This window comes from Esox lucius, chromosome 4 (genome assembly GCF_011004845.1).
Source record: "Esox lucius isolate fEsoLuc1 chromosome 4, fEsoLuc1.pri, whole genome shotgun sequence".
Classification (NCBI taxonomy): domain Eukaryota; kingdom Metazoa; phylum Chordata; class Actinopteri; order Esociformes; family Esocidae; genus Esox; species Esox lucius.
Genome location: NC_047572.1, coordinates 34,640,053 through 34,664,171, shown reverse-complemented (window position 1 = coordinate 34,664,171; position 24,119 = coordinate 34,640,053). Strand labels below are relative to the sequence as shown.

Sequence of the window (24,119 nt, the reverse complement as noted above, 5' to 3'; positions counted from 1 at the left end):
GAAGTAATAAAGGCTCTATACACAGGGTAAATGACTATCTGGAAGTCATAAAGGCTCTATACACAGGGTAAATGACTATCTGGAAGTCATAAAGGCTCTATACACAGGGTAAATGACTATCTGGAAGTCATAAAGCCTCTATACACAGGGTAAATGACTATCTGGGACTCCGGTAGTTGTATATTGGTGCTAAAATGTCCTTATGGGACTCAGGTAGTTGTATATTGATGATATAATGTCCTCATGGGACTCAGGTAGTTGTATATTGATGGTATAATGTCCTCATGGGACTCAGGTAGTTGTATATTGATGCTATAATGTCCTTATGGGACTCAGGTAGTTGTATATTGATTATATTTTATTGACAGACACCAGAGTCATGCAAATACAGGTGCATATTCACACGCGCACGCACATAGTTTCGTTCCAGTGTGTTGTGTGTGGACTTCTAAGTTCATGCTCCCTGCTGTTGTTCTGTCTCTGCCTGTCTGTCTGTAGGACCTTCTCTCTAAGATGCTACATGTTGATCCTCACCAGCGCTATTCAGCTGAGCAGGTCCTAAAACACGCCTGGATCACACAAAGAGACACGCTACCACACTTCCAACTCACACGCCACGACGCACCTCACCTCGTAAAGGTAATCCTCACCACACCAAAAATCCTCAACATAGAGGCACGCCACACACACTTTACATAGTCATACCACACACACACTACATTAGTAGACACACCACACACACTCAATGTAGAGACACGCCACACAGACACAACATGCTACATAGAGACACGACACACACACTCAACATGCTACATAGGGAAACGACACACACACTCAATGTAGAGACACGCCACACAGACAACATGCTACATAGGGACACGCCACACAGACACGACATGCTACATAGAGACACGACACACACACTCAATGTAGAGACACGACACACAGACACAACATGCTACATAGAGACACGACACACACACTCAATGTAGAGACACGCCACACAGACACAACATGTTACATAGAGACACGCCACACAGACACATGTTACATAGAGACACGCCACACAGACACAACATGTTACATAGAGACACGCCACACAGACACAACATGCTACATAGAGACACGCCACACAGACACAACATGCTACAAAGAGACACAACATGCTACATAGAGACACCACACAGACACAACATGATACATAGAGACACGCCACACAGACACAACATGTTACATAGAGACACGCTACATAGAGAGACGCCACACAGACACAACATGCTACATAGAGACATGCCACACAGACACAACATGCTACATAGAGACACGCCACACAGACACAACATGCTACATAGAGACACGCCACACAGACACAACATGCTACATAGAGACACGCCACACAGACACAACATGCTACATAGAGACACGCCACACAGACACAACATGCTACATAGAGACACGCCACACAGACACAACATGCTACATAGAGACACGCCACACAGACAAAACATGCTACATAGAGACACGACACACAGACAACATGCTACATAGAGACACAACATGCTACATAGAGACACACCACACAGACACAACATGCTACATAGAGACACGCCACACAGACACTGAAGTATCAAGCCTTTCCATTCTACTTCCCACCCATGGGCCAGGCTGCACTTAATCTTAGACCATACTGAAGAGATGAGTCTGTAGTAAACACTTGAAAGTTTGCACTGAGTCTGCATTATTAACCTTATTGGCAGATCATTCCACAGTATTGGAGCTCTATGAGAACAAGCCCTGCCTCCAGCTGTTTGTTTAGAAATTCTAGGTACAAGTTTATTTATTGATTTATCACGGTAACTGGAAAGAAGACCATTACAGTAATCTAGTTTAGTAGTGACAAAAGCCTAGATTAGTTTTTCTGCATGAGTTCTTTTTCAGAATTTTGCAATGTTCCGAAGATTGGAAAAAAGCAGTTCTAGAGATATATTATACATGTTAATCAAAGGAGAGGTCAGGGTTGAGGGTAACACAGAGGTTTTTTGGGATACAACCATATAACCATCCAGGTTCACTGTAAGGTCTGCCAATAAAATTGCTGTTGACTGCTGTTTTCAGTTTTTTCCGGGCCACCGGTAGAACATGCCTGCCGATCATTCCCCTCTTAAGAAGGCTTGGGCCTTGACTCCGACTCCAGTGGGGAAAACCTGTTATATCTCTTTTGGCTCTAGCAGTGACACAGGTTTAGCTGGTCGGCAGCATTTCTTCCCAGTGCCCGGCTGCAGGAGCTGTGCCGGGGGGCTAACAACACTATCGTTTCTTCCTGGTGGCACAGATGCAGTTTTTCCAGTTCTACACTAACATAATCCTTGCCTGACATTTGCGTCTGAAGCTGAGCCTCTAACTCTCTTTACCTGAAGACGATAGTTCTCCAAGTTTAAATTACAACAACGACAATGAGAAGTCATAACGGTACTTAGCGTTTGCTATGTCCCAATGGAGTCCCGTGTAGAAAATCAGTAGATAAAAATAACACATATACCTTATAGCATACATAGCTATGAATAACTGTGACGTGTACCTCATAGCATATTTACAGTGGGGACAACAAGTATTTGATACACTGCCGCTTTTGCAGGTTTTCCCACTTACAAAGCATGTAGAAGTCTGTCATTTTTATCATAGTTACTCTTCAACTGTGAGTGACGGAATCTAAAACAAATATCCAGAAAATCACATTGTATGATTTTTAAGTAATTAATTTGCATTTTATTGCATGACATCAGTGTTTGATACATCAGAAAAGTAGAACTTAATATTTGGTACAGAGATCATATGTTTCCTGTAGTTCTTGACCAGGTTTGCACACACTGCAACAGGGATTTTGGCCCACTCCTCCATACAGACCTTCTCCAGATCCTGCAGGTTTCGGGACTGTCACTGGGCAATACGGACTTTCGGCTACCTCCGAAGATTTTCTATTGGCTTCAGGTCTGGAGACTGGCTAGGCCACTCCAGGACCTTGAGATGCTTCTTACGGAGCCACTCCTTAATTGCCCTGGCTGTGTGTTTCGGGTCGTTGTCATGCTGGAAGACCAAGCCACGATCCATCTTCAATGCTCTTACTGAGGGAAGGAGGTTGTTGGCCAAGATCTCGTGATACATGGCCCCATCCATCCTCCCCTCAATACGGTGCAGTCGTCCTGTCCCCTTTGCAGAAAAGCATCCCCAAAGAATTATGTTTCCACCTCCATGCTTCACGGTTGGGATGGTGTTCTTGGGGTTGTACTCATCCTTCTTCTTCCTCCAAACACGGCGAGTGGGGTTTAGACCAAAAAGCTCTGTTTTTGTCTCATCAGACCACATGACCTTCTCCCATTCCTCCTCTGGATCATCCAGATGGTCATTGTCAAACTTCAGACGGGCCTGGACATGCGCTGGCTTGAGCAGGGGGACCTTTCTTTGAGACTGTGGTCCCAGCTCTCTCCAGGTCATTGACCAGGTCCTGCCGTGTAGTTCTGGGCTGATCCCTCACCTTCCTCATGATCATTGATGCCCCACTAGGTGAGATCTTGCATGGAGCCCCAGACCGAGGGAGATTGACCGTCATCTTGAACTTCTTCCATTTTCTAATAATTGCGCCAACAGTTGTTGCCTTCTCACCAAGCTGCTTGCCTATTGTCCTGTAGCCCATCCCAGCCTTGTGCAGGTCTACAATTATATCCCTGATGTCCTTACACAGCTCTCTGGTCTTGGCCATTGTGGAGAGGTTGGAGTCTGTTTGATTGTGTGTGGACAGGTGTCTTTTATACAGGTAACGAGTTCAAACAGGTGCAGTTAATACAGGTAATGAGTGGAGAACAGGAGGGCTTCTTAAAGAAAAACGCACAGGTCTGTGAGAGATGGATTTCTTACTGGTTGGTTGGTGATCAAATACTTATGTCATGCAATAAAATGCAAATTAATTATTTAAAAATCATACAATGTGATTTTTTGATTTTTTTGTTTCGGTCTCTCTCAGTTGAAGTGTACCTATGATAAAAATGACAGACCTCTACATGCTTTGTAAGTAGGAAAACCTGCAAAATCGGCAGTGTATCAAGTACTTGTTCTCCCCACTGTACCTATGAATCACTGTGACATGTGTACCTCATAGCATATGTATCTATGAATCACTGTGACATGTGCTTTTACACATGTAACCACTACAATAAAAAGAATGTATACGTTAAAGAATTACGTGACAATAGTTTAATTGCTGATTAGTCTATAAGCTTATTTGATGTGATAAATAGTGTTATTCAACATGTCAATTTGTGTTATTTAATGTGTAGACCACGACTGTTAAACTATTTCTTACATTTAAATCTCTTCAACTGTTTCCTTATGAATCCCATAAGCCTTCAATATAAGCCTTTAAAAACAATTAAAATGTCCACTCTACAAACAAAAAACATTTGATTGTAATTTATATGATTTCGACTAACCCTAAAACAATAATTTTAACATATTTATAACTTGGCCGATCAAGCAATTTAATCTTCTGTTTTTGGACATATTGGGTCTACTTGAAACATCTATGTAATGACGGTGTGTTAATCCTTTAGACCACTCCCATCATGTTAGTAAACATACCAAAATAACACCGCTTGAAAAAGATCTGTGTCTTTTGAAATCTGCACAACTTTGGTTTTTCATTTTTAGTGACTGAAATCAATCTAAGTGGTGTTGGGAAATACATTACTTCAAGGAGACTGTCCAGTAATAAAATGAAATACATTACTTCAGGGAGACGGTCCAGTAATAAAATGAAATGCATTACTTCAGGGAGACGGTCCAGTAATAAAATGAAATGCATTACTTCAGGGAGACGGTCCAGTAATAAAATGAAATGCATTACTTCAGGGAGACGGTCCAGTAATAAAATGAAATGCATTACTTCAGGGAGACGGTCCAGTAATAAAATGAAATGCATTACTTCAGGGAGACGGTCCAGAAATAAAATGAAATGCATTACTTCAGGGAGACGGTCCAGTAATAAAATGAAATGCATTACTTCAGGGAGACGGTCCAGTAATAAAATGAAATGCATTACTTCAGGGAGACGGTCCAGTAATAAAATGAAATGCATTACTTCAGGGAGACGGTCCAGTAATAAAATGAAATGCATTACTTCAGGGAGACGGTCCAGTAATAAAATGAAATGCATTACTTCAGGGAGACGGTCCAGTAATAAAATTAAATGCATTACTTCAGGGAGACAGTCCAGTAATAAAATGAAATGCATTACTTCAGGGAGACTGTCCAGTAATCGTAGAAATACGCATTGCTTTCCGCCGTCTCTTTCAATGTTTTACTGTGTCATACAGAAGACGTTCTTGCTCCGGGAGTCTTCCCTTTAATTTGAAACGTCATAATTGCTAATAGCACAAATCCTTGAAAAGATTGTTAACAGTGTGTTTGTTCCTGTGTAGGGAGCAATGGCAGCCACCTACTCAGCTCTGAGCCAGAAGACATGTCAGCCCGTCCTGGAGCCTGTCGCTGCCTCTAGCCTGGCCCAGAGACGCAGCATGAAGAAACTCACCTCTACAGACATGTAATGCACAAGGCCCAGAACAGTCTGAGACCAGTTCCAGAACAGTCTGAGGCCACTTCAGGCGAAGCCCAAACCGGTCCATGACTAGTTCCAGAACAGTCTGAGACCACTTCAGACCAGGATCAGACCAGTCTGAGACCACTTGAGACGAGGATCAGACCGATCAAAGACTAGTTCCAGAACAGTCTGAGACCACTTCAGATGAGGCCCAGACCAATCTGAAACCAGTTCCAGAACTGTCTGAGACTGCTTCAGATGAGGCCCAGACCAGGCTGAAACCAGTTCCAGAACAGTCTGAGACCGCTTCAGATGAGGCCCAGACCAGGCTGAAACCAGTTCCAGAACAGTCTGAGACCGCTTCAGATGAGGCCCAGACCAGTCTGAGACCAGTTCTAGTCCCAGACAGGGCACAGACCAGTTCTAGTCCCAGACGTGACCCAGACCAGTTCTAGTCCCAGACAAGACAAGGCCCAGACCAGACCCAGACCAGTTCTATTTCCAGACAAGTCAACCTGGACTGTCCCCTACCTCTTAATCTATTTATTGAAAGCTATTCGTCCCCTCAAACTCAGTCTTCATCCCTCTTCTATACCCTCATCCCTCCTCCCACTCAACTTTCATCTCTCCAATAATCCATCCCTCCATCTCTATCTCTCTCCATCTTTATTGGCCTGGTGGAAAACCATAATATGGTAAACATGACACACAGGATTTAAAAGGATGAAGACATAATATATTGGAAGTAAACATACTCTCACATCGTTAAAAAGGATGATGACATTTCAGATGTTATGATATTAACCATGTTCCTCCCTGTATTCTCAGTAAGCACCAGCTGATATTCTAGTTCACTGTGATTGGTTGATGGGCTGGGGTCAATCTAAAACTGTTACAATAAACTGTCCCACCTGATTATCCCCCTCCATCATCCGCTGCTCCGTCACCCATTTATCATATTTTATCATCTCCCCTTCTATCATCCCTTTCTATCATCCCATTGATAACCCCTCCACTCCCCCCACCCCACAGACAAACACACTCACCACCACAGACAGACACACACACTCACCACCACAGACAGACACACACACTCACCACCACAGACAGACACACACACTCACCACCACAGACAGACAGACACACACACTCACCACCACAGACACACACACTTCGTTTTGTCCTTGTTTCTCTGTCCGATCCATGACTGTGACGATGAAGACTATGATGTGTATATAAGAAAAACATGCTGCCGATTTAAAAACCACCACAACAACCGGTCAACACTGAATGGATGATGAGGAGGAGGTGCTGTTGGATTATCGCTGTGAGGGGTGTTGGGGGGGGTGGGGGGCTAAGGGCATCTGTGGGTGAAGACTGACAGATAACCTCCGTTACTCTTCAGATTGGGGAAAATTGTACCATATTGTATTTATTTCATTTAATTTTTAAAATTATATTTTTCTTTCAAGTTGTGTATATATTGACATTAAAGATCATTATTGAGATGCAGGGCCTGCCTTCTGTGGCTTTTCTCATGGATGGATGGTAACCCCTTCACCTGTCACCCCCTTCACCTGTCACCCCCTTCACCTGTCACCCCCTTCACCTGTCACCCCCTTCACCTGTCACCCCCTCACCTGTCACCCCCTTCACCTGTCACCCTCCTCTGCCCACCCCCCTCTTCTGTCATCCCCTATTTCTGTCATCCCCTTCCTCTGTGGTTTTCTCTTGGATGCTATGTGAGGATTTTATTATACAGGTGGAGACCAGAAATCTCTGGTCCCCACCCCCCAACATTTGCTACAATGCCCTTCAGCATGATGATGCTCACTTCAGCAGGACGACAACACAAGGCCCCCAGCCAAAGCTACTGTGTAGTGGCTAGGCAATTAAAAGGTAGGCAATATGACCTTGACTGGCCCAGACTGAGTCCCAACCTAAATCCAACCTAAATTTGAAGATTTCCTGCTATTAATGCTTCTTAAACCAGAAAAGGAACCAGACAATAGCTAGTTCAGCCGGCCCACAATTAGAAGGAATGAATGTTGTTTCTTGATCTACGATTTTCTATGAGGCAGGCTGTCATGCTATTTAAACTGCAGGAATACATCTTTTACCTCAGCCATTACATTTTCGCTGAAATAACATGGACGACAGAATGTTAACGTAACTAGTGTACTCTTCTACAAAGATGACTGTAGATGGCTAGCTAATATATATACAATACCTATAATGAAAACAATGAATCGAATCACTCCGTGGCTGGTTCGTTTTTTTTTTATTAAACAATACAAATGTAAAAGGTTCACATTATACAATTATGAGGTTCATGGTATTACAGAGTGGATATATGTTGTAAGACGGCTGAAAAGTACCAAGTGAATAAATATTTCTGAGACAAAAATGTATATTTCTGAGTGGGGAATCAAACTGGGGTCTAAATATTGAAGGTCGGGGATGTTCCCACAACAGTCCACCTCCATATTGTTTCCAAATGTAGGTTTTATCCCAGCCATTACATTTCTACTGAAGAAACCTGGGCTACCGAATGTTTTTTAACGGAACTAAAGTGCACTCTTGCACAAAGATTACTGTAGATGGTCGTCCATAAAATAACCGTTGAATTAGCTAACCACTACGCTATGTGAACTACGAGGAAATGTAATCTCATGTCACATACTACGTACTACAAGTATGTACTTTGTGGATGATGAAGTATGTACTATTTTCTATATAGTAAACTAGTATGCCAGTATTGGGACCAACTGGGACATACTACCTTGTCAGAAAGAAAAATGGTAAAGAAAATGGTTAAATACTGCTATAGAAATAGCAATGGACAAGAAGATGTACTGTCCAACTTTATTCAGTGAATCTCATGTAAACTTGCTCTACTGCTTAAACTTTCCAGACACTGAATCTCTTTCCAGACCCATTTGGGCCACTGCGAGGCTAAAATCAAATCCAGAATTGGTTTCTTATTTTGCTACAAAGCTTCTTTCACCCATGTCTCACAACATACTAATGTATAACTGCCCATTCTACCAGTTCTGGATTTTGGCTGTGTAATTTATAGGCTTGCTACTAACATTCCCCTCAATGAATTAGATATAGTTTATCACAACACCGTTTTTTACTTTTAATAGCATTTCATTTCAGAATAATACGATATATCAATTGTATTTAGCATGATTTCTTGCCAAAAGAAAATAATTGACATTTAATTATTAAAGTACAGCATGGCAGTAATTCAATGTCCACCAGGGGGCCGTATGTCACAGGGATGTAAATGCACCGACTGGTTTTGATCACCAGTGCTTGACTAAAGCGAGTGAAGCTAAATACAAGCACCTCACTTGCTCTACTGCTGGTGTTCAGATTTCCCAAGTTCTCCCATGTAACCCCACTCCACTGGCTTCCAGCAGAATTTGGCATCTGTTATAAGACCATAGTACTTTGCTAAGGTATAGCTTGGGAAAATACTCCCTGACTTCAGGCAATGATCAATCCCTACGTCCCTCCATGACTTCAGGCAATGATCAAACCCTACGTCCCTCCATGACTTCAGGCAATGATCAAACCCTACATCCCTCCCTCACTTCAGGCAATGATCAAACCCTACGTCCCTCCATGACTTCAGGCAATGATCAAACCCTACGTCCCTCCATGACTTCAGGCAATGATCAAACCCTACTTCCCTCCATGACTTCAGGCAATGATCAAACCCTACGTCCCTCCATGACTTCAGGCAATGATCAAACCCTACGTCCCTCTATGACTTCAGGCAATGATCAAACCCTACGTCCCTCTATGACTTCAGGCAATGATCAATCCCTACGTCTCTCTATGACTTCAGGTAGTGATCAAACCCTACGTCCCTCCATGACTTCAGGCAATGATCAATCCCTACGTCCCTCTATGACTTCAGGTAGTGATCAAACCCTACATCCCTCCCTGAGGTTTTCTGCCACCTCTTGTTGTCGTCACACCTCTGCATGATGGCAGCTCTGTCCAGGAACCCCTCTATTGGAACCTGCTTCTCTTTGAAGCTGGGACAGCCGAGTCCTTGCCTTCTAAAACAGATTTATTTTTTTAAAAGCAGTTAAAAAATGTCTGAGTTGCATCGAAAACCTGAAATGAGTGCTCAACACAAATGTTATTCAGAATTATCCTTTCAAATGATTTAGTAGTGTAGAGCTGTGTAGTATATTAGTCACTCTGCAGCTAAGCCTTGGCTCCATGGACAGTGTAGACATACTACCGGTCTCATTGGGTGAGTCAGTAATACTGAACACGTCAGGACAATCATTTTCTCCTTCTGTCTTGATATATGTGGACAGGTAAACGAATAATGCTTTAAAGTTCATAAACCCTTTGTTAGTAATGTTGTCCACCACATGCATAACTTTTTTGTTATCAAATTATGACTTGATCTGCTAGTGCTGAGCCTTCATATTAACAGATTACTGACAAAATAAATAAAAACATGAATAAAAACATTACTTCAGTAAAGTATGTGTGGAAGAGGTGAAATAATTATTTTCATCTGTGAATAAGGTTTTGGCTTAGGGTTTGTGGTGGTATAGCTAGTAATTAACTAGTGGTCAAGAGCATTCTGCCAATAAACAGAAGGTTGCCGGTTCTAAACCCCAAGGGGACAAGTTAAACAGCCCTGTCATTTAGTAAAGCCTTTAACTCTAACTGCTCACATTGCTTTAAATAAGAAGCTATGTAAGATATATCTGCTATAGCACAACTTATCAAATGCTGATCATAATAGAGAAATCGTATGGGCTTAGAATAGAAAAACAGTTTCAAGCTCTGGCTTGCTTTTAGGCAACTGAGGAACATTTCATTTAGATTATTAGAAAAGCCTAATCTGAACACTATTTTCCTAAACTAGGAGTATTCAAATATGCACCTCAAAGTATCAATCCATCTTATTACAACCTTCTAATAGAGGGAATTACTTAGACCTGGGACACCAGGTGAGTGCAATTCATTCTAAGGTAGAACAAAAAACCAGCAGGCTCCAGACCAGCAGGTAGTAGCTGAATACCCATGAACTGCACTATCAAACTGTAATGGGAATACAGACAAATTCTAGAAAGTAGTTAAAACCTGGAAGAACAGTTCATACTGCCACACTGCCAAAACCGATAATTTTGGATACAGGACTCACAAGAATACAATTTCTAATGTCTTCAATCTCCAATGTATTGCAGCAAGCAAACTTTTGGAGAAAATGTAAACGCCCACCTCAACTGAAAAAGAGAGAAACTGATAATTACGTCCCCTCCGTTCAAAAGTTTTTGAGGTCAATTAGAAATGTCCTTGTTTTTGAAAGAAAAGCAATACATTTTTTTGTTCATTTAAATGACATCAAATTGATCAGAAAAACAGTGTAGAAATTGTTAATATCATAAATGACATGCAGTTGGAAATGGCAGATTTTCAATGTAATATCTTGATAGGCGTATGGAGGCCCATTATCAGCAACCACCACTCCTGTGTTCCAATGACACTGTTTGCTAGTTTATCATTTTAGAAGGCTAATTGATAATTAGGAAATCATTTTGCAGTTATGTTAACACACATGTTAACTGTTATGCTGATTTAAGGAGCAATAAAACTGGCCTTATTTAGACTAGTTCTGTATCTTCAGCATCAGCGTTTGTGTGTTTGATTACAGTCTCATAATGGCCAAAAACTAAGACATCATCTATTCATGTTCTGAGAAATTAAGGCTATTGGAGATACACAGACCTCTCTGGAAAAAGACAGTGTAGTTGTTTCAAGGAGCACAATACAACGATAATTGAACGAAAATGAATACCATCCATACTGTGAAGCATAGTGGTGGCTCACTAATGTTTTGGGGGTGAGTGAGCTCTAAAGGCACGGGGAATCTTGTGAAAATTGATGGCAAGATGAGTTTAGAATGGATCAGAAAATACTGGCAGACAATTTGCATTCTTCTGCATGAAAGCTGCTCATGGGACACTCTTGAACTTTCCGGCACAACAATTACCCTAAACACAAGGCCAAGCTGACCCTCCAGTGGTTACAGCAGAAAATGATGAAGGTTCTGGAGGGGCCACCACAGTCTCCTGACCTTAATGTCATAGAGCCGCTCTGGGGAGATCTCAAATGTGTGGTTTAGGCCAAACGACCAAAGACTTTGCATGACCTGGATGGCATTTTGCCAAGACGAATGGACAGCTATACCACTTGCAAGAATTCGGGTCCTCATAGACAACTATTACAAAAGACTGCATGCTGTCACTGGTGCTAAGAACTAAGGGTATGCAGACTTTTGAACAGGGGTCATTTCATTATTTTCTTTGTTGCCATGTTTAGTTTTATGATTGTGCCATTCTGTTATAACCTACAATTGAATATGAATCAGAAATAAAATAAATGTGTTTTCCCTGCTCACTTGTGTTTTCTTAAAACATTTTACATATATTACCAATTCTCCAAGGGTATGCAAACTTTTGAACACAACTGTATATGGAGATCATTTTGCGCGTGTTGCTTTTGCCTCACAGATAGAGGTCCAACCCACATGTTGATATAGACTACAGTGATGAGTTCTGTAACGTTCACCCATTATAACCCTAACCTTCACAGATAGAGGTCCAACCCACATGTTGATATAGAATACAGTGATGAGTTCTGTAACTTTCAACCATTATAACCCTAACCTTCACAGATAGAGGTCCAACCCACATGTTGATATAGAATACAGTGATGAGTTCTGTAACTTTCACTGGTTATAAACCTCAGTGCACCATGGGAAATAGGTTTTAATGTGTTTGCTGAAGCATGCATATAGATCATATCACCATAATCTAAAACGGACATAAAAGTAGCCTGAACAATTTGTTTTCTATTTACTGAGACAGACAAGCCCTGTTTATGTAAAGGAACCCTATCATCTAACCATGCCCCTAAGTATTTATATGCAGAAAGGTGTTTGATTTGAGTACCATCCAAGCTAGTAACTAAGAGTTTAGTTCTAGAAAAAAAAAAAGTTAATAGAAACCAATTATGTCTATAATCTCATCACAGAAAATAAACTGTTCCAGACATTTGTTTGTCAGTACTTGACAATGGTGATGTGCTTTATAGGAATGCATCAGTGTTCATGCAGCAATGTGTTTTGTTACTGATGCAAACTTACATGCTCATTGTCTTTTCTACATCTCAGTTGGCAGGGACTCACTGACATCCAGAAGGCTCAGACCTTGGTTCATGTTTGTGTATAAGACTCTACTGCATAAATGTCCATATTATCTCACCTTAAAATGAAACAGGAAAACAGAAAAAAAAAAATGTTATCAAACACGTACCGGGTTAGGGCTAGGGCTAGGGTTAGGGTTAGGGCTCAATCAGAGTTTGGGTTAGGGTTAGGGTTAGGGCTCAATCAGAGTTTGGGTTAGGGTTAGGGTTAGGGCTCAATCAGAGTTTGGGTTAGGGTTAGGGTTAGGGCTCAATCAGAGTTTGGGTTAGGGTTAGGGTTAGGGCTCAATCAGAGTTTGGGTTAGGGTTAGGGTTAGGGCTCAATCAGAGTTTGGGTTAGGGTTAGGGTTAGGGCTCAATCAGAGTTTGGGTTAGGGTTAGGGCTCAATCAATCAGAGTTTGGAAGAACTGATTTTAGCTACATTTTGGTTACACAGCCCACTAGTTTGATGTTTTGGTGCCCATAAGGAAATCTGAATGTTTGATGAATTTCCTTTTTATTGTCAATTGTGTGCTTTTCTTAATGTATGTCTATTTAAAAATGTATGTATTTTCAAATGTATTATATAATTTATGTGTCTATGGTTTCTATTATTTCTGTCATACAGGGAACAACTGCAAAAGAGACATGGTGCTCTGCATGATTTCTCTGTATTAATCAAGGTAAAATGTAAAAATATATAAAGAATTGGTCCTTAGCATACTTACCTGGTAAAATAACGGTAGAAAAAAAAGAACAAACCACCTGGTACCGACAATTGGGATGGTGAATTACTTGAGTTGGTAGAAGACAAAAGTGTTTGCCAAAAAATTCTATAACCCGTAATCCAATCTGGTAACTTTACCAGGTAAAACTAACTTTAATGCTATGATCTCATTATTATGTGGTAGACCATGAATACAGGCTATGATCCAGCCAGAGTTTTCTAATGAGGTCACGATTGTTTTTGGCTCATGGAAACATTATTGGCCATAGGGAGGAAGAAAACCCACTCAACCTGCATGGTATTTTAGGGATAGCCTAACAGGGAGGTTTTCTATACACAGACACAGCAACAATATCTCTCAGAGGTGACCTGCTTTAATAAAGATTAGTATTGTTTGAAAATAATATATATATATACATTTAAATTTGATCCCATTCTTTTTTGTCACAAACAAATCAGCTTTAAATACAGGTTCCTAAAATGTATTTTCTTCTGAAAAGACTGGAGGGGTTTGTTCACTTGCAGTGAATTGCATCATCATGTCACGTCACAATTGTCTTGAAGTTGACAGGTTTATTGATTCCCTTGCCACTCCCTGAAAGTCACCCTCAGAATTTCATCAGCCACATGTGATCATAGAGGCCACTCAGCAAATGGGTAGGAGCATAGGACTGGTTTGTAATTTCATCCACCTCATGTGCTCTCATCCTTTAAAAACTAGATATATTTATTTTTTATTATTATTAAAAAAAATTATATACAGCCCGGGAAAAAATTAAGTGACCACTGTGCCTTTTTCTTTCCTTTCCAAAAAACAGAAGCATTAATTTGCAGTGGTCTCTTCATATTAACCCTTCAGTTCCTCACACAAACTTCAAAAAAAAAAAAAAATTTCCGGAGCTGTAAAATGCATTGGATGAAAAAGCCAGAGAGAAGGATCATGTCATGCAAGGAGTATGAAATTGAAAGAAATCTTAAATAATCCTACTGTCTGGGCTGCTGTCCAGCTCTGTGATCAGGTAAGGCAAAGGTCACAGCTCAAATAGAATCAGTCCAGAATAGCGTAGAACTTGTGGCATTTGGTTGCACACACAGGATGACTGTCCATTATTTATATATATATATATATATATATATATATATATATATATATATATATATATATATATATATACACTGCTGTTCAAAGGTTTGGAATCACTTTGAAATTTAAATGTTTTTGAAAGCGAAGCAAAAAATTTGGTCTGTTTATTGTCTGTTAAAATAACATCAAAATGATCAGAAATACAGGGTAGGCATTGTTAATGCTCTAAATGACTATAGGAGCTGGGAATGGCTGATTTTCAATAGAATATCTACATAAACATACAGAGGCAAATCAGCAACCATCAGTACTGCATTCCAATGGCTTGCTATGTTTGCTAATCCGATCATTTGAAAACCCTTTTGCATTTATGTTACCACCACTGACTAGTCCTTATCTTCAGCATCAGCATTTGGGTGATGCTGGGTGACAGGCTCAAAATGGCCAAAAACGAGTAACTTTCTTCTGGAACTCGTGGCCTGCCTAGGACAGCATCCCAGAGTCGCCTCTTCAATGTTGAAGTTGAGATTGGTGTTTTGTGGGTACTATATTATGAAGCTGCCAGTTGAGGACCTGTGAGGTGTCTGTTTCTCAAACTAGACACTCTAATGTATTTGTCCTCTTGCTCAGTTGTGCACTGGGGCCTCCCACTCCTCTTTCTATTCTGGTTAGAACCAGTTTGTGCTGTCCTGTTCGGAGAGTACAAAACGTTGCGTGTGATCTTCAGTTTCTCAATTTCTCACATGGAATAGGCTTAATTGAACCCAAAATCACTGACGCTGAAGTTACTCAACTAGTTTAAAGGACAGTTTTCAACGGTGCTAACAATCACAAAAGAGTATGCTAATGATCAATTAGCCTTTTAAAATGATTTGGAATAGCAAACTGAATATTAAGTTCTGCTTTTCTGATGTATCAGATACTCATGTCATGCAATAAAATGCAAATTAGTTACTTAAAAATCATACAATGTGATTTTCTGGATTTTTTTTGTTGATTCCGTCACTCACAGTTGAAGAGTACCTTTGATACAAATTACACACTTCTACATGCTTTGTAAGTGGGAAAACCTGCAAAATCGGCAGTGTATCAAATACTTGTTCTCCCCACTGTATAAACAGTCACATATAAACAGTCACATGTAGACAGTCACATGTAGACAGTCACATGTAGACAGTCACATGTAGACAGTCACATGTAGACAGTCACATGTAGAAAGGCTTTTTCTTATATCCTTGATTGGAACAGCCTTACAGATGAATCAAGTTCATGTCCGTCTTTCATTGTGTAATGCAGTGTGAGTGAGTTTTTGTGACACCGTGAGTTCTGTGTGTGAGTGAGTGAGTGTGTGTGTGTGTGTGTGTGTGTGTTTTTCATGCACCGTGTGTGTAGGTCCTTTCCAGCAGTATGTTAATAAACAGTCTGCTGAGCTTCCTCTGTCTGACCCCGCCCCCCTTGGGACAAGTGGGGGGTGTAGTATGTGTCATGGAGACACAGGATGTGTGTGTGAGCTGTCAGGACTGTTAAGACCGGCTCCAGAACTACACACTCTGATAGTGTCATCATGCAGATGGGCCAAAACCTAGTTATTGTCTCCCACTTGCCCCCTCTCTTTCTCCCCCTCTTTTTCTCCCCCTCTTTTTCTCCTCCTCTCTTTCTCCTCCTCTCTTTCTCCTCCTCTCTTTCTCCTCCTCTCTCTCTATCACTTTCTCTTACTACCTTTTTTTCTCTGTAGATGTTTTCTCTGTCTTCATCTCGCTTCCCCTCCTTGTTTTCTCTCCCTCCTTGTTTTTTCTCCTCTTGATCTCAATGCAATTCAATAGACTGTGTTAACATGGAAAATTTGTTTTCTTTGTGGCCAAAAATATTAATAACTTTTCACACTTTAGAAATAATTTAACATAAACCTTTATTCATCTTTACCATGATGTCCGTTAACTATAGATATCCTGTGACTTGCTTTGTAGTAGCTGTTGAAATTTATATAAATCCCACTATTATTAGTATTTTTACCTTACTGTGATTTGTATGACAGTATACTCTATTTCTAGATTTATATAGTTCCCCATTTCATCAAACGTCAAATCATAGGAACCAGAACGAAATTACAAACCTCATATGACAAAATGATTGGCAGTTGTGGAGAGTTCTAAATAGAGGAGAAAAGAGATCCTCAGTTACTATTGTTTTGATATAAACTGTGAGAAGTTATAAAGGGGTATACATTTACATCACCTGAGGAAAGTTATAGAGGGGTGTACATATACATCACCTGTGGGAAATTATAGAGGGGTGTACATTTACATCACCTGTGAGAAATTATAGAGGGGTGTACATTTAAATCACCTGTAAGAAAGTATAGAGGGGTGTACATTTACCTACAGTTCAATGTGGGGAGGGTTGTTAAAACTGTTGGATGGTGTTGATTCTCTACAACGCGTGGTCTCTGGTTCTGGACTGTGTTCATCTCCATTTGAAATCCATTGAAATCTGAGGATATCGGGATCCTCTTCTTTTATGAATTGGTCGCTGATTCCAAAGTGAATGTAGCCTTTCAGCCCTCCTCATTTGTGTTTGAGGATCAACACAGGTTTCAAGACCAGTGCCCCATGCTTTACACCCATTTCTACATGGACCAGACCCCAGGGTCTCTCCCATTCTTCTCTGCAGATCCTCTGAAGCTCTGTCAGGGGAAGGGAAACATTGCTGCACAGCCATTTCTATAAGTCTCAAGAGCTGTTGAAGTCCAAAGTGACCTTCGGGGATCTTGGCACCTCTCTGACGAGGGCCTTCTCCCCCACTTGCTCAGTTAGGCTGAGCGGACAGTTCTTGCGACAGTATTGGTGGATCCAAACTTCTTTCATTTAAGAATGATGGAGGCCACTGTGTTCCTCAGGACGTTTATTGATTGCAGCTTATTTTTGTTACTCTTCCCCAGATCTGTGCATCCACAAAATCATGTCTCGGGGCTCTATGGACAATTGATTTGATTTCATGGCTTGGTTTTTTTAGAAATCTATATAAATGTTTAACTTAAGATCTCTTAGATAGTCATTCCTTAACTGTAAGGGAAAATATTCAAAAGCAGTTTTACCCAGATCTGAAATGCTAATGTGACATACATCATTTTAACTAACAAATATATGTTTTAAAAGGCAGATTCTAACCTAAGTAAATACCAAGTTATTCATAAGAAGCACCACGTTCTATGAAATAACAATTTAGGGTTAACATTTTTGGGTTATCCAAAGCTTGGTTCTGTGACCTAGACAACAGCATGTAGTGAGATTTATTTGCATTTAGTACCCACCTACGGTTGACAGCACAAGTGATTTTCTACCAGTTGGAAATCAGTCAGGAGATCTGCAACAGCTTGTTCAAGAGAAGGAGCCATATTGTATAGAACTATGTCATCAGCATGAAAATGACAAGTACAATTTCTTATAGAGTTACATATTTCATTAATAAGTTGAAACATAAAAACTGAGCCAAGCTGAAACATCACATTTGAACAAGGCTGAAATACCCAAAGTGAACCAAGCTCAAGCATCAACTTCGAGAAAAGCTTAAGCGGCACATCTGAACCAAGCTTAAACACCACCTCTTAGCCAGCTGAAACATGAAATAGAAACCATGATTGAATAATACATCTGATCCAAGTTGAAACACCACAACTTATCCAAGGACTCACTGTACCTATGAATTCATCATGTTAGTCATGAAAACCAGAAATGAGTATTTATGATACTGAAACTGATGGAATTACATCCAAATTTCTTGTAGTACAGAAAGGAGTTCCCCAGGTTCAATTTTGACTATGATATTGTTCAATCTGTATGTTAAGAGATACTGTATGTTCTATAAGGTTAAACCAGATGTAATGTTTCAGTTTGTATCAGTTTTCCAATGTGGTGGTTCACCTTTGCTTATAGTAGATTTGTCAACTTGGTTCAGATGTGGTCTTAGCGTGTGTTAAAAATTGAGTTTCAGCTTGTTCCAATTCTGTGTTTTACCTTGAATTCATTGCTTTATGTACGCTTGGTTCAGATGTGATGATTCAGCCTGGATGCGATGTGGAGTGGCAGCTTGGTTCAAATGCAATATTTCAATATGGATCAGGTGTTACCTGGTCTATGATCTTGGTTAACGTGGTGTTTCAGCTTGGTATAGATGTGTTGGTTTAGCCGGGATCAGATGTAGTGTTTTAGATTGGTTCAGATGTGATATTTCAGCTTGGATTATACACCAATCAGCCATAACATTATGACCACCTACCTAATATTGTGTAGGTCCCCCTTTTGCCGCCAAAACAGTCCTGACCCTTCGAGGCATGGACTCCCCTAGGCTCCCTGACTGTTCTGCGGCTACGCAGCCCCGTACGAAACAAACTGCGATAAACTGTGTTCTGTCACCTTTCTACCAGTACCAGCATAAAAATGTAGCTTGTCTGTTAGATTGGACCACACAGGCCAGCCTTTGCTCCCCACGTGCATCAATGAGTCTTGGCCTCCCTTGACCCTGTCACCAGTTCACCGCTTTTCCTTCCTTGGTCCACTTTTGATAGGTACTGACCACTGCAGACCGGGAACACACCACAAGGGCTGTAGTTTTAGACATGCTCTGACCCAATTTTCTAGCCGTCACAATTTGGCCCTTGTCAAAGTCACTCAGATCCTTACGCTTGCCCATTTTTCCTGCTTCTAACACAACAACTTTGAGGACAGAATGTTCACTTGCTGCCTAATATATCCCACCCACTGACAGGTGCCATGATAACAAGATTATCAGTTTTATTCACTTCACCTGTCAGTGGTCATAATGTTATGGCTGATTGGTGTATGTGGTGTTTCAGCTTGGATCAGATATGATGTTTCAACCTGGATCATATGTGGTATTTCAGCTTGGATCAGATGTAATATATCAACTTGGATCGGATATGATGTTTTTGCTTGGATTATATGTGGTGTTTCAGCTTGGATCAGATATGATGTTTCAGCCTGGGTCATATGTGGTGTTTTAGCTTGTTTCAAATTGTGTGTTTCAGCTTGGATCAGACATGATGTTTCAGCTTGGATCAGACATGATGTTTCAGCTTGGTTCAGATATAATGTTTCAGCTTGGGTCAGGTATGATGTTTCAGCCTGGGTCATATGTGGTGTTTAACTTGTTTCAGATGTGGTGTTTCAGCTTGGATCAGATATGATGTTTCAACTTGGATCAGATGTGGTGTTTTATCTTGGCTGCAATATGGTCTTTGAGCTTGGATCAGTTATCATGTTTCAGCTTGGTTCAGATGTGGTGTTTCAGCTTGGATCAGTTATCATGTTTCAGCTTGGTTCAGATGTTGTGTTTCCCCTGTCTCCTATTTCCATCCCCCTCCTCTCTTCCTTTTCTCCCCCTATTTCCTCCCCCTTCTCTCACTGAGCTGCAGACAGAGAAGAAAAGAGGATATGCATAAATTCACTTCTATTAGTATTCCAGTCAGGCTCTGAATTCTAAGTCCTAACGCCCTTGTTGCCCCCCTCTCTCCCTCCTCTCCTCCCCCTCTCCCTCTCCCTCCTCTCCTCCCCCTCTCTCTCTCCCTCCTCTCCTGTTTCTCTCTCTCCCTCCTCTCCTCCCCCTCTCTCTCTCCCTCCTCTCCTGTTTCTCTCTCTCCTTCCTCTCCTGTTTCTCTCTCTCCCTCCTCTCCTCCTATGTCTCTCTCTCCCTCCTCTCCTCCTATGTCTCTCTCTCCCTCCTCTTCATCTCTTTCACTACCTCTCCTCATCATCTACCTCCCCAGATCCATGTACTATTTCCATTTACACTCGTTCAATAAAAGGACATTTTAGCATTGGTTCATTGTTCAAACCATTGATGTAAATGTCTTTAAATCTTACCCAAAAAAAAAATATATAAAAATTGGCATACTTTTTTTCAGAGATGATCATCTGGTTTAAAATTAGTGCATGTGTGTGTGAGTGTGTGTGTTGCTGTCAATTCATTGGGCATGGGAGAGAAATCAGCATTCTGACTGAGGAGAACAGAACACGATGGTCAGTGTTAAACGAGTTAGAAACATGGAATAAAATGTTTGTAAAGTTCTAGTTGTTCTTCTACATTTATATTATTATAACCTCAATCTGATGTTTTTTTTACATGAAAAATAACTAATAACTAATAATAATTGATTAAAGCACAATTTTCTGAACTATGTCAATAATATGGAAATTGTGATGTTTAACTTTTGTTTTTAATCGTGAGCAGCATTATGTCTGGTGTCCATAGCAACATCAGTTCTTAACGACTTATAACAAACTATGAAACTGTGTAACTCGCCGTAACAAGAGTTTTATTACATCATATAGTTTGTTCCCAAAACAATACAATAAAAATAAATAATTGCTGAACCTGACATCAAAATCTGGAATAGAACTGCCAAAAATTACAGTAGCGAAAATATTGTTTTGATTTAACTAAGTTCCTGAATAACTAAACTGTAAGGAAATTAAATGAATTACTTCAAACATGTAATGTACAAAATTTTACAAAACTCAAAAAATAATATTTAAGAAATAAACAAATAATAACAGTAACATTTTAGATTATAAAACTTTAGATAAGAAACGTATACAATAAAATAATTATAGACTAGTGTAGCGATCTGCTCCTAGCTGTTTCTGAGTCACACAGTTGTTGTCTGATGATGACGTTTTAAATCAAATAATGCTTTCATAAAAAAAGTAATCCATAGGCAAACATAATCACACCAATCTGTATGTTTTGTAATTATTCTCTATGGTCTGAGCTATAGATTCAATGTGACCCCAACCATAATCTTATAAAAGGAGTCATTAGAGAGAACCTCCCATTGCTTTTGCGTCCATAGTACCACAGAATTCTGGAAAATAGAACCCTGACAAACACACAGACAGGAAGTTGAACTACGGAACCATGACTGAAAACAGATGACAATGGGCCTAAAGGTGAAGCCATAGTTAAGGCTTTATTGACCCAGGCCTTGTTTGTAAAGCATGAGGTATCTACATAAAATGGCAACAATGCTATCTAAAATTAATTGATATCAAAGCTGATTAATAAATAGTTGTGATTATTGATTACAGTTTATCAATATTGTTATAGTTTTTAGTTTGCTTAAAAACATGTGGGAATGGCTCACCTTCAGGGATGAGTTGAAAACGGAATAAAACAAATCTCCAAAATAAAATATAAGCCAAGTGTTATTATGATGAATTATTACTGTAACATCAACCTGCTTCAGTAGGTAATGTCAGGACCAAGGCGCTGCAGGGTTATTTAGGCACATTTTGATTTTATATCCGTGGTAATCTGATGTCATATCAAACATTTGGTACAGAACTGATCCAGTTGGTTATAATCCCTACTGAACAGATAGAAGATGGAGGCTGCTGGGAGGCACTGACAACTTGTCACTTTTTGTTGTTGTTGAAGGCTTTGATTGTAAGCGCTGTGGTCCTCAGTCTCCATAACGACCACAGCAGGGACCACCGTCCGTCCTTTGGCCACTGCTCCGCTGTCCATGAGAGTCTTTATCTCCCAGGCAGAATTCATGGCCCACAGTCAGAGGTTGAAGGTCAGAGGTCTTGGCATGAGGACGACGTGTCTGCGCTCCCGCTGTGGTGATAGTAGAGGCCGTCATGCGCCCCGGGAGGCTCGCCCGGTGGCGTCATCCTCTTCTCCTTCTGCCGCCGGTTGCAGAACCACACGCGCACCACCTCCTTCTCCAGCTGCAGGGAGTCGGCCAGGCTCAGGATCTGGGGTGCGGCCGGCTTGGGACATTTGAGAAAGTGTGTCTCCAGGACACCCTTAACACTGACCTCTATGCTAGTCCTCTTCTTGCGCTTCCGGCCCTGGGACGCTATCCTATCGATGCTGCTGGGAGAGCCTGTGATGGAGTCAGCCTCTTCCAGCCACTTGTTTAACAGTGGCTTCAGCTTACACATGTTCTTAAAGCTCAGCTGCAGCGCCTCAAATCGGCAGATAGTCGTCTGAGAGAACACGTTACCGTATAATGTCCCCAGGGCCAGCCCCACATCGGCCTGAGTGAAGCCCAGTTTGATACGTCGCTGTTTGAACTGTTTGGAGAAGTGTTCCAGCTGGTCCGATGTGGGAGTCTCGTCCTCAGAGGGGTCGTGGCAGGGGTGGCATGCCCGGTCAGCCTGCTCCCGACTGAGGGGGTCTCGGAGGCCATGGTGCAGTTGGTTCGGGGTGTTGGTTGGAGGCCTGCTGTGCTCCAGAATGCCAGTGACACTGAAGCCTGACTGGGAGTACAAGTTGATGTTCTGTCCGCTGGAGAGGGAGGGGGTGTGGGACGCAGGGCTGCACCAGGCGCTGGGTTGGTTGGTGTGGGGAGAGGGATGTCCAACACGCAGACAGCGCTGGTGGATGAGACCCAGCTGAAGGTCCTCTCTGCCTGGCTTGACGTCTTGCTGCTCCAGGGAGGCTGACCAAGGGCTGCCCTCCCCGAGGCTCCACTCCTGCTCCAGTGGGGAGTCCTGCCCCTGTAGATAGTCCAGCTTGTGGTGGGTCCTGAAGGGGCTGGAGGCCTGCATGGCAGGGCTGTCAGAGTGTGTGTGGTGGGGCAGCATGGGGCCCAACAGAGTGTAGGGACCAGAGGATGCGGTGGTGGCCATGCTGCTGTCTCCCTGCTAGCTAGACTACTGAACAGTGCAGACCAGCAGCTCAGATCCCCTCTCGCTGCTGCCTGACTGACAGACCCAACTACCAACCACAGACCAGCTAGGGCACAACAGCTGCCAATTTCCACCAGTACCGAGCCGTCAGGGGGAGGAGTCCCTCCCTGTTCCACTGGAGCAGGCATGTTGGTGTTAAGGGTTAAACTGTGAGTCCTACTGTGGAACTTGCTGTTTGTGCTCGGAACGCAGTTCCTGTTTATTAACCAACATCTCCAACTTATTTACGCTCTGAGGTTTTTATTACCAGCTCTCTGTCACCACTCAGTGTGGGAGGCAAGGACCAGGAACATTAGAGCACTTCTGAGATGTGACACGTGACGGGACTTAACATCAGCTACAGATATAGGTCACACTTTACCATGTCAGCATTTAAAGCATTCCAATAGTTTTAAATATGATCAACATTTCAACTTATTCAAACACTTTATTAAACCAACGTTAGGTCTAATTCTTAATAATATAAATAATGCACAAAATAATGTAAAACTGTCTGGTGAACTTGCTGTTATCCTTCTTGGCCGTTTTAACATTTCCATTTGGTAAAACGATCCCTTTTCTTACCGTCTCTAATCCTGGTTAAACAATGTTCACTTTATGTCTAAGTACAATGGTGTGATCCTGTTATGTTGTTATGCTGTTTAAACTGACCGTCTTTATGAATCTCCACAGGTCCATCAGTGAAAATCTATGTGATCTGTTACCAGGCTGCTGATCAGATTATCCAAAAGACTGACCGGTTACACTTTGTTATGTGGAAATCCATGATAAATATT

General features: G+C 41.4%; 2 protein-coding genes across 8 annotated transcripts in view; one reads left to right on the top strand and one right to left on the bottom strand.

Annotated features, from left to right (window-relative positions):
* The window catches only part of rps6kal (ribosomal protein S6 kinase a, like), a 49,554-nt gene extending 43,798 nt beyond the window's left edge, over nt 1-5,756 (top strand). For 6 of the 7 annotated variants that reach the window (XM_034291768.1, XM_034291769.1, XM_029119347.2 and 3 more), the window contains 2 exons: nt 499-639; nt 5,472-5,756. In XM_034291768.1, the coding sequence (XP_034147659.1) occupies nt 499-639; nt 5,472-5,597 (267 nt within the window). In that variant the 3' untranslated portion in view covers nt 5,598-5,756. The remainder of the gene's footprint in view (nt 1-498; nt 640-5,471) is intronic. The other variant, XM_034291771.1, reaches the window with a different exon arrangement.
* A 15,202-nt stretch (nt 5,757-20,958) lies between these two features.
* LOC105007783 (POU domain, class 3, transcription factor 4) lies at nt 20,959-23,493 on the bottom strand. Its single transcript, XM_010866835.3, has one exon. It carries the CDS (start codon nt 23,281-23,283, stop codon nt 22,225-22,227), a length of 1,059 nt encoding a protein of 352 aa, XP_010865137.1. The 5' UTR covers nt 23,284-23,493; the 3' UTR covers nt 20,959-22,224.
* Nucleotides 23,494-24,119: the final 626 nt, after the last annotated feature.

Bases quoted from the DNA above. Each gene is read 5' to 3' on its own strand.
- LOC105007783 (XM_010866835.3), bottom strand. From the start codon at position 23,283: ATGGCCACCACCGCATCCTCTGGTCCCTACACTCTGTTGGGCCCCATG.